The sequence below is a fragment of the Macrosteles quadrilineatus genome, unplaced genomic scaffold (genome assembly GCF_028750875.1).
Source record: "Macrosteles quadrilineatus isolate MER2022 unplaced genomic scaffold, UCM_ALF_1.0 Scaffold_4__1_contigs__length_99947679, whole genome shotgun sequence".
Classification (NCBI taxonomy): Eukaryota; Metazoa; Arthropoda; class Insecta; order Hemiptera; family Cicadellidae; genus Macrosteles; species Macrosteles quadrilineatus.
The window spans coordinates 79,466,808-79,482,991 of NW_026542597.1; the positions used below are offsets into that span (position 1 = coordinate 79,466,808).

Genomic DNA, 16,184 nt, shown 5'->3' on the forward strand with positions numbered 1-16,184 from the left:
TTTTGTTTTTTCATTAGGTGTATAAATACACCTAATACTCACTAATACTAATTGCCTACCAAAAAATATAGACAATTGGTAGTTGTTATTAGGTGGACCTAAAATTTTCAGTTATGTGTTAAGAATTAATTAAATTATCTAGGTTTAAAAACTAAACTTGACGAGATAGACAATATGAATATGTTTAAAACTACAGTAAAGTATTTAATACGATTCTGTTAATCTGTTTATACATCAAGTAGTAGAATTGTTTTTCTAGGATTTGGAGGGGATACCTGTATTCAAATATAGATTATTTAATTACCATTAGATTAATAATTTTATTATAATTGATGGTTATATGATTAATTAATCTTTCCCCTTATATTGTTCAAATATTAAACATTTGCTCAAATAAGTTAAAGAATATTAATTTTTTTAAAATTTGCATTAATTATTATATGTTAAGCAGTGTGTTTCCCACTGTATCTAGTATCACAACTATCACAACATCATCTGATTACATTTATTATGGATCCAATTTTCTCCAAACGTCTTATATTCTGCTGCCATAGCATTTATGTTCTTATAAATAAATTAATTTGTTAAAATGTGTTTTAGAATGTTTTATACTTAAATCCAACAAACACCCAACGATTTTTTCCTACAAATCGTATCCTATTGATAAAACTATAGGAAAAAATAATATTGTAGGTCCGTATCCTAGATACAAGTTTCCGTAGGGCCAACAATGTGTGCTACTTGGGTATAATGTATAGTGTATATATATATATACCTTGTGAATCATCAAATTGCAATAAATAAGAATAATGTTTACATTAAGGGGAGAGGGGGCAGCGTAACTACGTACGCCTCTGGCATATCATTTATAGATGACCTTTGTTGATAAAATTATATAAAATGCATTCTAAATTATATATTTTTGTAAGCATACTAAATAAATAAGTATATATAATTGAGAACTCTATCAATAATTAATTATATATGCTGGGTTATAATTTTTCCACTTTTAACAGATAGCCCAAATTAATTAAAAGACAATTAAAAAATCATTAAAAAGGGACTGTACTGCTAATTTATTAATAACCAGAAGATCAGCTAATTTTAGCTATAGCCACCATTCATAAAAAGGTAACAAACAAGAACGCCTGGCTCCAGGAATTATTTTTTGGGTAGGCCTGACAAGGATCAAGAAAGAGTTTGTTCGGAGTACGAGAGGTTTAGAGGGCTTTCCCTGCAAAAAGGGGGGGATTTAAACATTTTAATGCTAAATAATTAGTTTGAATTCTTTCCCTTTATTTACACATTATTAAATTTCTTTATTTATTTATAATGTTTTTAAATCTACCAAAAGTTTTGGAAGGCACGGGCCTACCTGGCCTGCTGCCCTCTGGAGGGCCCCTGGCCTGGGTCCATTTAAAACCATAAAAACTCCAGAATTTTTAAGTACTGAAAGACGTAAAATTAATATGAACTAGAGGTCGTCCAGTCGTCAAAAACTCGACCAAAAATATGTAATGTACAGACTTATCTATTTTCTCCCCACGCTGATTAAAAATAAAACATGTGATTAGAATTTCTTTCATTTGTTTTGATTTTCTGTTTATATTTTGTTGTTATTTTGTCACCCATAAGGCAAATGCTATTTTTTTTTTTCAGGATTAAAGTTCATTTTTTGTGCTTATTTTTGAGCCTATTTTAATTTATAAAGGGATTCTGCATACCTACAGGAAAATATCTTTTTAACAGTATGCATAGGTTTTCCAAGCATTGCACACAAGCTGAGAAAAAAGGTTAAATAAAGAATCATGCTTGCCTATTAATATATACTAGTGTACCTGTTGCTCGAATTCGAGCAATTGCGAAGCATTACATGCGTCTCAGCTGATCTTGTTTTTGTAGTGTTTTTAGTGTAAAAAAATCATTATTTCTATTTATTTTACTTGGTTGTGTTCTATGACTTTTTCTATGTTTCCATTGTTTGCAAATCGGTTATTTCAATGATTGCTCAAGAAATGTAATCTCCAAGAAGTGGTAAAAAAAAGGCAGAAACCAACCCATACAATAGATACCTATAAGTTAACTCCATAAGAAATAATTTTAAAAGTTACTGTGATATTAGGATTTTCCACTGATTTGGTAATAGAACGTTATATTGCAAAACATGACACGATGCAGAAGAAAATCAATTTTAAAAATCAGAAAAATCCATTGCAAATACTGTACTTCACTTTGACAAATTCAATAAATCACAATTTAAATATTAACAGCTGTTGCATTAAAGAGTAGTGTAGAATTATGCATATGGAAGTAAAGTAAACAAATCTGAAGAGGTAACTTTAAAGGCTTCTGGGGCAGAGCCCCAAGGGAATTTATCTCTTTCCTCTTTTGATGGCTCATCTACAAACCAAGGCCTTTCTTTAGAGACCCCTACCAAGTTTATACGCCCAGCCGTTCTCTCAAATTAGCTGCGACAAAAGCCCCGTTTTCCTCCATAAGAACAACATGGGATGGGAATTTAAAGGCCACGGGGGCAGAGCCCCAAGGGAATTCACCATGTTTCTCTTTTGATGGCTCATCTACAGACCAAGACCTTTCTTTACACACCTCTACCGAGTTTCTACACCCAGCCGTTCTCTCAAAATAGCTGTGACAAAGAAAAACAGTTTCAAATTAATATAGACTAGTGGTTGTCCAGTGGTCGAAAACTCGACCAAAAATATGTAATGTACACGCATTGACTATTGGATACTGAAGTAGACATTCCATCTGCCATTTTTAAATTTAAAAACCTGTAGTTGTATAAGCCAATCACAGTATGCGTGTCAAAAATTATATTTTCTATCTTATTTTTTTATACTGACAAAGATTATGGGTCATAACAGTTGCATTAGCTCTGAATAGGCCTAAGCCATTCCTTAAGTTTGACTTGGTAAAAACATCGATGTATAATAACTCCCTGGATTGCGCGCTCAGGTAGGGCTTTGTAGGGCTTGAAAAACGGGCTGCGCTACCTCGCTCTGTCCGCCAGGAGTGGGGATATAGGCATGACTCACCCTAGTCCCGAGCGTCGCGCCCGCTCTCACCGTGTATTGCTATGTAAGTTTTGTGGAAATATTCCGAGGATAATTGATTGTAACGAACTTAAGGAGGTTTTATAAGCAGATATAATTAATCTACATACTTTCTCACATTTTACAGACTATGTGTCAAAAGTAAATTTCATAAGAAATTTAGTGATGTTATGAAAGAGTTAGATTTATTTATATATCAAAATTGGCCAGAACAAAATAGCATGTCATCATTTGCTGCTGTGAGGCCCAATTATTATTGAGAGACTTTGCAAATGTAAGAAATATATTGTGTTTATATAATTCATTGTTCAAATAAAAAATAAAATTCATACTTTGATCTAAAACTTTGCTGCAGGAAGTTTTTTTCTTGACCAAAAATAAAAAAAGTTCCTCGCTTACTACATTTTTTATGTTCTTAGTGGTGTTAAAAAACGATCATCAGCTTTAATTTGCCTAGATAAATTATAAAAAATATTTTAAGTAAAAACTAACTGCATAGTAATAAGCACTGATTTTTCCAGAAAAATAAAATATCAATTTGAAATTTTTATGCCAACAAATAAGTGTAGCAGAGCAGGTTGAGTGAATGTATGTTTGTGTAAAACAGAGAGGTTCATTCAGCCCGTCCGCCTCAGTATCCCGCCAATTCGATTGGCGGGCACAGACCGTTTTTCCACCATACAGCGCGCTATCCAGTAGTCATCGATGGGTAAAAATCACCGTATATTCGAGAAAAAAATATTCATTTAGATCAGAGCAATCTGTTGGTGGCCCACATCAACTACGACGAATTTAATAAAAACTGGCAAAAACTTTAACATGGGGATGGAATGTCTAGTTGTAAGTCAAAGGCACAGGCTCTATTTTCACCCCGGGCTGTAAATGAAACACATGTTTGTAATTTCTTTAATTTGTTTTGATTTTCTGTTTATATTTCAATGATATTTCGTCACCAGCGATGGGGCAACCCATAAAGCCCGTTATTTTTTTAAATTTCAAATCCATTTCTTGTGCCTATATTTGAGCCTATTTTCATTTTTGAAGGGATTTTGCACATCTACAGGAAAATATATTTTTAACAGTATGCGTAGATTTTCCCTGTGATGCACAGGAGCTGATAAAAAAGGTTTAAAGAAACATGCTTGTTTGTTAATATATAGATTATTATTATATCAAACAACATTACTAGGATGACCCGTTCTACACTAATAGAATACGATAACAGAAATTTAAAAATTGTATTTATACATGGACTAATTTATATAATTCATATACAAATTACCACTTTATAATTTATTGATTAATATTTATTTTAATTCAATAGCTCTATTTAAAAATATATTTAACACTAGTGTACTACAATGCATTTCTGTAATAACGTTAAACGTATAAATTTTATCAGGATGTTAATCCTCACAATTCTAAGGATAGGTCTACAGCAATTACTGGACCTTTTTTTACAATGTCTAATTGTAGGTTGCCTCGATTAGGATAAACTATTACGATATTGTTTTAATTTTTGTTAATAGATTATAGGTTTCCTAACAACATAATATAAGAACACCTAAATCCCTTTTCTTGGCTAAAGTAAAGACACAATTTTGTAATACATTGTTAACGTTTTATATTTCCGTTATTAACTAATGTAAATCATGTGCCTGCTATACAAAAATATCGAGACTATTATATTTGTTTACTAATACTATGATTCAGAATTATTTCGGTAATAATACAGAAACATTAAGAAGAACGAAACAATTGTTAACACTCGCACGACAGATATATTATAATAGGCCTTACAAATGTCCAAAAAATACAAATTTCATGCCATTTTTGTCACAGTTCCTCCTAATGTGATAAATACCAATCATTGTTTGGAGAATACGTCATCTATTAAATAACAAACCATTGTTTAGATAAAGGGGATAAAGGTTATTTTTTCAAACTTTCGCCAATATGTTTACATTAAAAGTTGTTTTTAAATAATGCAAGAATAGAAAATAACTTTGATTTCTGAGTGAAAGTCCAACACAAAGAGAGGGAGGGATGCCTTGTGACTTGATTAACACAGTTAATTAGTCATAAGTACTATAGTTCTTAACTGTATGTTGGTTTTTGGTTCTGGCACTTAAACCAGCGGTAGCAAGAATTATTTAACACATATATCATATTTACAACTTAGTTGCTGTTGGGTGTTGCACATTATTCCTTACAGTTATAATAAATTTAATTGATGTCTTACTGTATAAGCTTTGAGTTTTCTGTGTGGATTATAAAATGTTAATTTATACTATGAAAATGTTCACACATTTGAGTGAAACATTTTTTAGCAAACCATTATGTTCACGCTTAAATTGTATACATATCAATAGTTTGTGGCCTGTATATTGTAAATTACTAATCTAAATCATGGGCGGTCCCAGGGGGGCGGTCCCTCCATTCCACCACTCCCCCCCAACAGGGGGTCCAGGGGGGCCCCCCTGGTCGTGGCCCCCAAAATATTTTTTATATAGATGGATACCAGGGGAACCTTAATAATTGTTATTGCAAATCGATCTAACAAATTCATTTTGTGTATTGCCTTCCGGATTACTTCATTAATTGTATACAAGAGGTTAAGTTACCTTGATTCTGTCCAAGTAATCCTTAAGTCGTCATTAGTGCGACCGGTTTCGATGTCTATGGCATCATTGTCAAGCTGAACGTAAAAATCGCTCCTAGGAGGTCGTCATGAGTCTTGAAACACACGTAACACGTAACACATAACACGTACACAAAAAAAAAAACGATAAAATGCATGGCCACACAACTAATTTACAGCACGGCGGCGGGTACAGGGTGTGGGTCTAGACTGACGCCGTGTCTTCCTCTCCCCACCTTCCCCCTCGAGTTATCAGCTGTTGATAATATTTCGTCGATGTTTAAAGCTGTCTCATAAATTATATTTGATTCAAATGAGGATTTATCATTTAGGATGTGTTGGGGGTGTTTTTTGCCGGCCTTGTAAATTTCGTATTCCTCAATAGTATCTAATAATTTTCCTCTTCCTTTATGGGATCGTAGAACTTCTAGATTGGTGTTAAAATCTGTATATTCATGGTTGTTATTAATTAAATGTTCAGCAAATGCGGAGTTAGGTTGGATAACAGATGGTTTCGGGAGATGTTCTTTAAAACGTGTTTTAAGTGGGCGTGAAGTCTGACCAATATAAAAGCTTGGACAACTGTCACAATTCAGTTTGTATACACCTGAATTTTCTGTTTGATCGTCACGGTTTGTTTTCTTATCTTTTAATACTGATGACAGTTTAAATTCATAAGCCGGACATACCTATAAGGCCACTTGTAAATTTCATTCCATCCCCAGGATACAAAGTTGCAAAGAAATTGGACTCCATAATACGACGCGAGGTCAAATTTGACAATAGTTCTAGTCTAAGAAATAGTACTGATCTTGTAAATATGATAAATCATGTCACACTAAAAGATAGTTACATTTTAGCATCATTCGGTGTAGTTAATCTGTACACAAATGTACCAGTAAATGAAACCCTTTCAATACTCGAAAAGAACTTATTAACAAACTCATCTTTATGCAAAGAAGCAGTAAACGACCTCATAAGACTCACCGAAACTATTATGAAACAGAATTATTTCCAGTTTGAAGACAAAATATTTTTACAAAAAGAAGGGTTAGCGATGGGTTCTCCGCTATCATCCATATTAGCAGAGATATATTTAAACGACCTTGAGAATAAACATTTATGGTCTGATAAAAACCGCCTGAGGGAAAAAATGGTGTTTTATCATCGTTATGTAGACGACACTATTTTCCTGTTTAATGGCACAAAGCGACAGTTGGGAATGCTACTAACTTACATGAACAGCTTACATAAAAACATAAAGTTTACTCTCGAAACCGAAAGCAATAAAACACTGAATTTTCTAGACCTTAGTATCTCAAGATGTTCTGATAAAAACAAACTTGTTTTTAAAATCTATAGAAAACCTACAACCACACACCAGATCATCCATAATAGTTCACATCATCCACAAAACCAGAAATTGGCAGCTTATCACAGTTTTGTTAATAGATTACTATCAATCCCGATGTCTGAAGAAAACTACAACGAAGAGGTCAATACCATTAAATATATTGCAATAGCTAACGGTTACAGAAGTAATATAATCGACAAACTAATCTTGAAACATAAGAACAAAAATAGCCGCATAAAAACAACCTTAGACAGACCGAAATACGTTTCCACCGAATTTGGCAGCTATCTCAACCATACATTAAGCAGAGAAATGTCTAAAAACCAAGTTATCGTCTCATTTAAAACCTCGAATAAACTGTCATCAGTATTAAAAGATAAGAAAACAAACCGTGACGATCAAACAGAAAATTCAGGTGTATACAAACTGAATTGTGACAGTTGTCCAAGCTTTTATATTGGTCAGACTTCACGCCCATTTAAAACACGTTTTAAAGAACATCTCCCGAAACCATCTGTTATCCAACCTAACTCCGCATTTGCTGAACATTTAATTAATAACAACCATGAATATACAGATTTTAACACCAATCTAGAAGTTCTACGATCCCATTAAATACAGTATACAATAAAGGACTGCTGTACTGTGTATAGAGAACAGCAATGAGGGGTTCGGATTAGTGGACGTTCAGATTACGGGGGTTCGGATTAAAGAGGTTCTACTGTATTTTTATTATAACTAACAGTATAATTGAAGGATTGTTTAGAAATATTTAGATTATTTCAGAAAATTCACGACCGTACCGCTTGTCCCTGACCATCACGTTTATGATTTCTATTATACAAATTTCAAAAATTAAAATATCGTGATATTTCAATGTTTTATACACAAAAGAAACACACCTCTATACAAACATAACGATTTTTCGGGTCTCAGGTAAGTTTTTTCGGAGTTATACAAACTTAAATAGATGTTATTGGCATTTTTTCAATTTTTTGAGTTTTTTATTATTATTTTTTTCTAGAAAGACCAAATATTCTAAAAGGTCAGTGACCTTTTTATTGTATAATGGTCATAAAAGTAAATTAGTTTATAGCAAAACATAGTTATAAAAATAATATTAACTATTTTTAATATTCATTTAAACGTCTGTTATGGTCGTGACAGGATTTTGTGTTTTCCCACTAAAGATGCTCTTTAAAAAAACAAAAAAACTACCAAAGATATTGCGTTACTATGGACATTTTATGAAACTTCAAATGTTAATGAAAAAAAAAAATAATAATAAAAGTTTTGAAAAAAGGGCAAAAAAATTTGCAAAGTGCTTTTCCTGAAAACGTACGTTTTTAAATTTTCACTCAGCCACTAACACTGTGCTCTTGTTGTGGAAACCTTTTAAAAGAATTGTGCTTCTGTTGCTAAATCTTCTTCATTAAAAAAATGAGGTAAAGGTTCACATTTAATAATTCTGTGAGCTAACTCACACCTTGTGTTAGTGTTAAAATAATACTTTATTTTGATTATTAATTTTAACAACCTTGAATGAATTAGTTACAATAAGTTGGCAAGAAGAATGTAACCTAAATAATACTGAATATTTATATGATATTAATGTAAAACACAAACTCTTTCAAAGTGAAACACAACATTGTATAATGTAGCTGAATAAATGTGACAGAAGTTGATCAAAAAGGAACTACCGTAAGTAGAAAGTAAGAATCGGTTCAGTTTGCTGTTTACTAGGTTCACGCTCATTGAGTATTTCAAGTAAAGATGTGTTGCCTCCTCAGTTACTGTTCAGCAGTTCAGCCGTCGCAAAGGAACGACTTTGACAAAGAGGTAAGGGTTGATCCTGGTAAACCATCTTGCCATAAAACCAACCTTAAATGATGAAAATCAAAAAAGGAAAAAACAGGCAACTAATATCAGTTGCAAACTTAATTATAGCCTACTCTGGAATTATAAAATTAAAAAAATTATGATGTCATTCATATTTAGAAAAATCTAGTTTTAAATAAAACATTAATTTATTCATAAACAATAGTAAAATTAAGATTATCTAAGAAAACAGTTGATGTAAGGGGTGTTACATTACAATCAATGAGTTGACAGATGAATGTTCAGTTGGGTTTTGCTAGCAAAAGTCTTCTCACAGACAACACACTTGTGATTCCTGGCGATTCCATGGACAGCCATGTGTTGTTTGACATGTGTTCTTAGTTTAAATGTCATTCCACAAATGTTGCACTCATGAGGTCTGTTGTCTGCATGTGTATGCTCATGCTGCAGTAAATTACCCTCTCTTTTAAATGCTTTGCCACAAGTGTGACAGACGTACGGTTTATCATCAGAATGTGTCATGAAATGTAATTCTAATGTTGCTCTAGTCTTGAACATTTTCCCACATATTTCACAGCCGTGATTTGTACCTGAGTGGTGCAATTTAAGATGTTGTATCAAATCATCTTTTAAATTAAATTCCTTACCACAATTTGCACATTTATATAGTTCATAAGGTAAATGGCATCTTTTAATATGCAGGGTTAATTTATTTTTATCAACAAAATTACTATTACATTCTCCACATTGGTATTCTTTTGTATGCATATGCTTCAGAGAAATGTGTAGTTTAAGACCTTTTTTATCTGCATATGACTTATTACAAAGTTTACACAAAAGTCTGAGATTGTTGTTCAATTGATGATGCACATTGCGAATGTGTATTTTGAGTGAATTTTTATCTCCAAGTCCTGTTTTACATATATGACAAAAATTTGTTTTTAAACTTCTGAAATGTATGCGCGACGTATGAGACTTTAACTCCTTAAAATTGTAAAATGATTTATCACAGAGTTCACATTTCAAACATTCTTCTGTATTGTTTCTGTAACCATTTGACAGATCATTAGTTGCAAAGTCACTTTTACACTGAACACACTCACACAGAACACCATTCAACTGAGCTGTGCACTTTCCTCCTTCAATTTGCACCTGAAACACACCAAAACTGATATTCAGACTGAACCTCTAGGGGTTCAGAGTATCATTGGTACAATTTTAGTAAATATTTCTAGATATGGTGTTGATTAGTTTCCATTCAGGATAAATATAATTATAATGGTTGATCGTAGAATGTTTTTTTTTTGCTTTACTACACAGTACCCTATGTTGTGCAATTACTTTTTAGCAATTAAACCAATCAAATAAATCAACTTTTAAGTAAGAATATAATTTGAAAATTAAATCGTTTGGTACAGTATTTTCATTCTTAAATCAGGGCCTCATATAATTCTCACTAGGTAGCCATATAATTTAGCCTATCTTAAAAGAAAGATATTTTTCAAACTAAGAGGTGCAATTTTAATTAAAATTTGTTCGTGAAACCAAAAGCCCGGGTGTGTAACGTTTTTATAGAACAGATCCAGAGATAATTTTTCTCTCTTCAGTGTTTTCTTCGTTGCGAAGGACACCCGTACAGCATTTAGTAAAAAAAAAATAAAGGTGAAAACAAAAACTGTGAATTAAGTTTGATTATGTAGTCATATATCAGCTATTTAGATAGTTAAGCTACCTTGAAATTAAATCATTACATTGCATTTTTTAAGCATATCTACACACTGTTTTCTAGGCCTAGGTTTGCTGATTCATTTTTAAATTACATGTAAGAAATATTTATTTTTGTAAAGAAGTTAATCAATATTTAGTGAAGGAATAAACGTTTTATTTTGTTTCTTGTCTTTAATTATTCCTAGGGCCATAAACCCAATTGTTTAGTTATAGATAGTATTAGTATTTATTCAAGTTATTCTGGTGTCATTGGTAAATAACAATGGATGAAGTTGAGTTGTTTAGATGACAATGGAGGGAGAGAGAGAGGGAGCTAGAGAGAGAGAGAGAGATAGATATATAGAATTAGAAGTTAGCATTAAGGTAGCGGCCGAGCTTATCAGCTGTTAGGGCAAAGGTCGTGCGGCAACACAACTGGGCTGCCGAGCCTACCTCCCCTACCTCACCCCTACATCCCCTGCCACTGGAAGGTCCTATATAAGCAGGTGCATTAGGGGAACTAGGCAGTTGATGATGGACGTCGGACAGCTCACAAGGTAAGTAGACCGTCGTGGTCGAATATACCAAGACTATAACCATCTTAGGCCACCAAGTCAGTCTTAGGCCCGAGGTGGATAGTGTCAGTAAGTAGAAGCTCGGGGTTGTTAGGCATATTAAGCAACCCCATATTAGTATAATTGTACCCAAGCGTTATAATTTGGGCAGAACATTTGACGGGTCAGCTTGAATACCTCGCGGTGAAGCTCGGCTGCTTGGAGGGGACATACCCTCCCACAGCAAAGAGAAGTTAGGTGCTGTGAGGGAATACTTCGCGGCGGGGTTAAGCTGATTGGAGGGGCTATACCCTGCCACCTGCCCTGCCACAGCAAATTGTGGACTATGGAACGAGGTAAGTGCCATCTCGTGACCGAATAAGTCGTGACACACAAGTTAGGGCAACGGATAGTTACCTTAACCTACAAATCAGTCGGTAGGGTCACGGTAAACATTAGTTACCGCAAACATTTTATATTAAAGACCATATGGTCAAAGTCCAAATTCGATATCTTGAGGTTGGTGATGATGAGTCCATTGTATCCATTGATGAGTTGTTGTAGGGAGTACTTGGTTGCCGTGGACTGAGCTTAAACCTTGAGATATGTAGAGAAATCGAGATTTAGGCAAACTTTAGACACCTGGATAATTAGACACCCATACCCTGAACTACCTGTTTAATTTGTAGATATCAAAATTTATCCTTAAGGGTAAAAAGCCCTCACAACAATAATTATTTTCATTAATTAATAATAAATTATCGTTAATGCTAATGTATAAAAGTGAAAAACTAATTGAAACTGTCTGAATTTGTTTTGTTAAGCAGACAAAATCCATTATATTCAAATTTGAAATTCCACATGAAAAGTGTGAAAGCTTTATTTGAACTTTGAAAAAGAGGAAAATATATTATTTACTTAACAATTATTGATCAAATAAAATGTCTAACTCTCCCCATGCTAACTCAAAGGAAAATGTTCAACTCATAAGTATACTCAATGGTAGTAGCTACTTCCTTAACCCTCCAAGTGTCAACCGCCCGGAATTGGGCGGCTTTGCAGGCAGTCAGTTTCGTTCAATATACAGCCGTACGATCGATCGATGACACTTGATACTCATACCAAACTGTTCTCAAACATTATGCTACATGACAACTATTTGGGAGTGCCGTTTCTTACAATATTTTTATTAGTATGTGTCGACAGCAGCTGTCAGCTGGCGTTGCAAATGAACTGTGTTGTGAGTTGTAATAGTGATAAAAATGGCGAAAGATCTCAGATCTAATGACATTAGGGAATCTGGTGAAATAAGTGACAGTGAAGGTGATAATTTTGAAGATGACTTCGATTTAGGACAAAATGAATCATTACTTGATTTTTCCCACACTCCGGACTGATCGCCTTTACTACTTCCTTCACCACTTCCTACGTCACGAACCAGTTTCCCTCCCTTCCATTAGCATTATTGGATTGCAAATACCTTAATCTATTCGTAATAAACAGATCCCAAACTCCGGACAGCTCACCTTGACTACTTCCTCCACCACTTCCTACATCGCGGACCTATTTTCCTCCCTTTCCATAGCATTTTAGGATTGTAGAAACCTTAATTTAATCCTCATTAACAGTCACACTCAACCATAGAAATTTGTTTTTGGATTTAATTAGTATGTATGGTTTTAATACAAACTTTTGTTCTCCGACTAGAATTACTCAAAATTCAGTCACATGTATTGATAACATTTTAACTAGTGATTTTTTAGAATGGAATTCCCAAATTAAGAGATCTAAAATGAATATTGAATTAGGGGTCTCAGACCATAGGGCTCTTTTTATCGATATTTCAAATTGTAATACCAAACTGCATAAAAAAATAATAAGTAAGAAGAGATTATTTTCAAATAAAAATAAGTTAATGTTCTATAAATGCGTTTCTGAAACTCACTGGAACATAAAGCCATCTCAGGATGCACAGACGAATTTCAATTGTTTCTTCAATCAATTGTCAGTTCATTTTGATCACTGCTTTCCACAAATTTTTTTCCAGTAGGTTGCGTAAGAATACAAGTAGAGGCTGGGTGACTAAAGGTATCATTATATCAAGTAGACGAAAAAGAGAATTAAGTGTTATTTCTAAGACTAATAAGGATGTGAATTTTCAAAACTATTACAGAAATTACAGGAAAATATTTAAAGCTGTTTGTGATAGAGCCCGGAAAATGTTAAACTGTAAGGTGTCTTGAGATCTAAAGATTTGGGAAGTCCAAATCTTTAGATCTCAAGACACCAAGTTCAGACTTGACAACAGTCCACACTGCTTGGCTCCTGTTTTCAGCTGTGTTTTCATTGGTTGTCAGAGATAAGCTGATAACTAATGGTCAGGCTATTTCTAACTTTCTCAATGTCAAGTTTGCAAACACCTCTAAAGACATTAATTGCATACCCTGTTTAGATACTGCATCCAAGTTAGTGAATAATTTTATGATTAAGCATAGAGTTAATTTCAAATTCAGACATGTATCTGTATCAGAAATTAAAACTAAAATAAAAAAATAAAAAATCAGTAGGATGGAATGGGATTTCAGTTGAAATAATAAAAAATATTATGAACTTTATAGCAGAGCCACTTTGTCTGATTTTAAACCAATGTTTTGACGAAGGAATTTTTCCATACCAATTAAGAAATGCTGAATTGAAACCACTTTTCAAAAAAAGGTTCAGTAGAAAACCCAGAAAACTATCGTCCAGTTTCAATTTTACCAACTCTATCAAAGGTTTTTGAAAAAATAGCATACGAACAAACTCTTTTTTTGAAAATAATAATTTGTTTACAGATAATCAATTTGGCTTTAGATTAGAAAAAAACACAATATCAGCTGTCTCTGATTTCATCAATCGTGTGTCGGGGGGCTTGGATGGATCTCAGAGTACTGCAGCAGTGTTCTGTGATCTGTCCAAGGCGTTCGATTGTGTGAGCCATGATGTATTAAGTAATAAACCGAAATATTATAACTTCTCTGATCTTGCACTGTCTTGGATACAATCTTATTAAAAAAAAAAACAGGCAACAGAGAACTGTCATTAAGAAAAATGGTAAACATTTCATTTCAAAATGGCAAACCATCAATTGTGGTGTACCCCAAGGATCAATTTTAGGTCCCTTGTTATTTTTAATATTCATAAATGATGTTCCTAACAATGTATCATCAAACCTAATATTATATGCTGATGACACTACAGCTATAGTAAAAGCAAATTATGTACATACTCTTAGATTAGAGCTTGATCGTTCCATTGTAGATTTAACTAGCTGGTTTGCGGCGAATGGTTTAAAACTTAATAATCCTAAAACACATATTATGCAACTCCAAACACTACAAAATAAGCAAAACATAATTTTTGAATTACCATATGAAAATGATATTTTAGCTTTTGTCGAACAAACAAAATTTTTAGGCTTAAATATTGATAAAAATTTGACTTGGAAACATCACATTGAAATATTAGCTAAAAAATTACATACAGCTTGTTTCCAGATGTATGTTTTAAGAAACATAATAGATTCTAAAACAAAGGTCATAGTTTATTATGCCATATTTTTTCCATTATGCAATATAGTATTGAGTTATGGTCAACATCATATGCCTCAACTATTTTTAAGATACAAAAGAAGTTTTTTAAGAATCTTATAATTTACACGCAAAAAAAAGTCATATAAACCGCTTTTTGAAACATATGGAATGTTAACCATGCCTTCACTTTACATTTATAAAATTCTGGTATACTTCAAGAGTAATGCACAATTATTTATAGACAATCAATTTATTCATCAATACCAAACACGTTCAAAAAATAATTTGCAGTATCCAAGACATCGGCTATGCCTGTATGAAAGATCGCCGTACTACATGAGTCTGAGGCTTTACAACGGTCTACCTGCTCATTTTAAAAATATCAATAGCATTGTAAAGTTTAAGAAAGAATTAAAAACATTCCTTATAAAAAAGAAATATTATACAATAGAAGAGTATTTAAATGACTGTTTTTTTTTAAAGTGACTAGTTTAATTTTAATCCTTAGTTTTAATTTTTATTTTTGTTAGCTAAGAAATGACAATGTCATCTGTTTCACCAGCTTTGCTGGAAATGTGAAATGTTTTATGACAATAAAGTGATATTAATATTATTGTCTCCACACACCGGACAGATCGTCCTGACCACTTCCTTCACCACATCCTACGTCGCGGACCAGTTTTCAGGGCCGGATTTAGCATTTCGGCGCCCCTAGGCCCAAATAATTTCCCGCCCCCTAGTCTGGTCAAAGTTATCATGCCCATAGGCCTAAGTTAATTGCTTGAATACCACTCCTCGTCGGAATTTTATGATTGCAAGTTTTTTAAAGAATTGATTCATTTAGCCTTAACAAAATGCCGTGTTAAACTTTTAGCAATCGTATGCTTTTAGTAAATGCTCACGTTTGTGGGACTGAAACAAAACAACTCAATCCACCGAGCATTCTTGCAAAAAACATGGCCATTGATTCCAATTTCAGGCCCCAAAAAATGAACTCCATACAGTACGTGATACCATAGATTAAACATACTCCTTTAGTAGATTCGTCATCATTATGGATTAGCTGAAAACAACTCTTGTTATATAAACTTAGTTTATCCAAAATAAAACGATATAATCATAAACAATAGGTCGTCTCATTACAATAAATTAAAACACATCATAGAACTAACCCTAAAATAATAGAAACAAAAGTACCGTACGTCAAAACTAACGTCCAGTGTCACCAACGTGAACTAGACATGAAAAAAATGAATTAACAATGTGATAGGAAGTCGACTTGAGTTATATTTAATCTATGGTGGTACTGCATCCAGGTTATATTTCCAAAGCAAAACAGACTACAGAGCAATATTCCGGCCAACCATACCGATCCTTAGGTCTGAGGAGAAAATTACAGCATTAATGGTGCTTTGGAGGGTATTGAATTAGTCAAAAAACCTG

General features: G+C 33.2%; 1 protein-coding gene across 1 annotated transcript in view; it reads right to left on the minus strand.

Annotated features, from left to right (window-relative positions):
* LOC128993078 (zinc finger protein 418-like) overlaps nt 1-11,536 on the minus strand; it is a 71,224-nt gene extending 59,688 nt beyond the window's left edge. The window contains exon 1 of the mRNA XM_054416836.1: nt 11,345-11,536. Within this exon, the coding sequence (XP_054272811.1) occupies nt 11,345-11,536 (192 nt within the window). The remainder of the gene's footprint in view (nt 1-11,344) is intronic.
* Between the last annotated feature and the right edge of the window lie 4,648 nt (nt 11,537-16,184).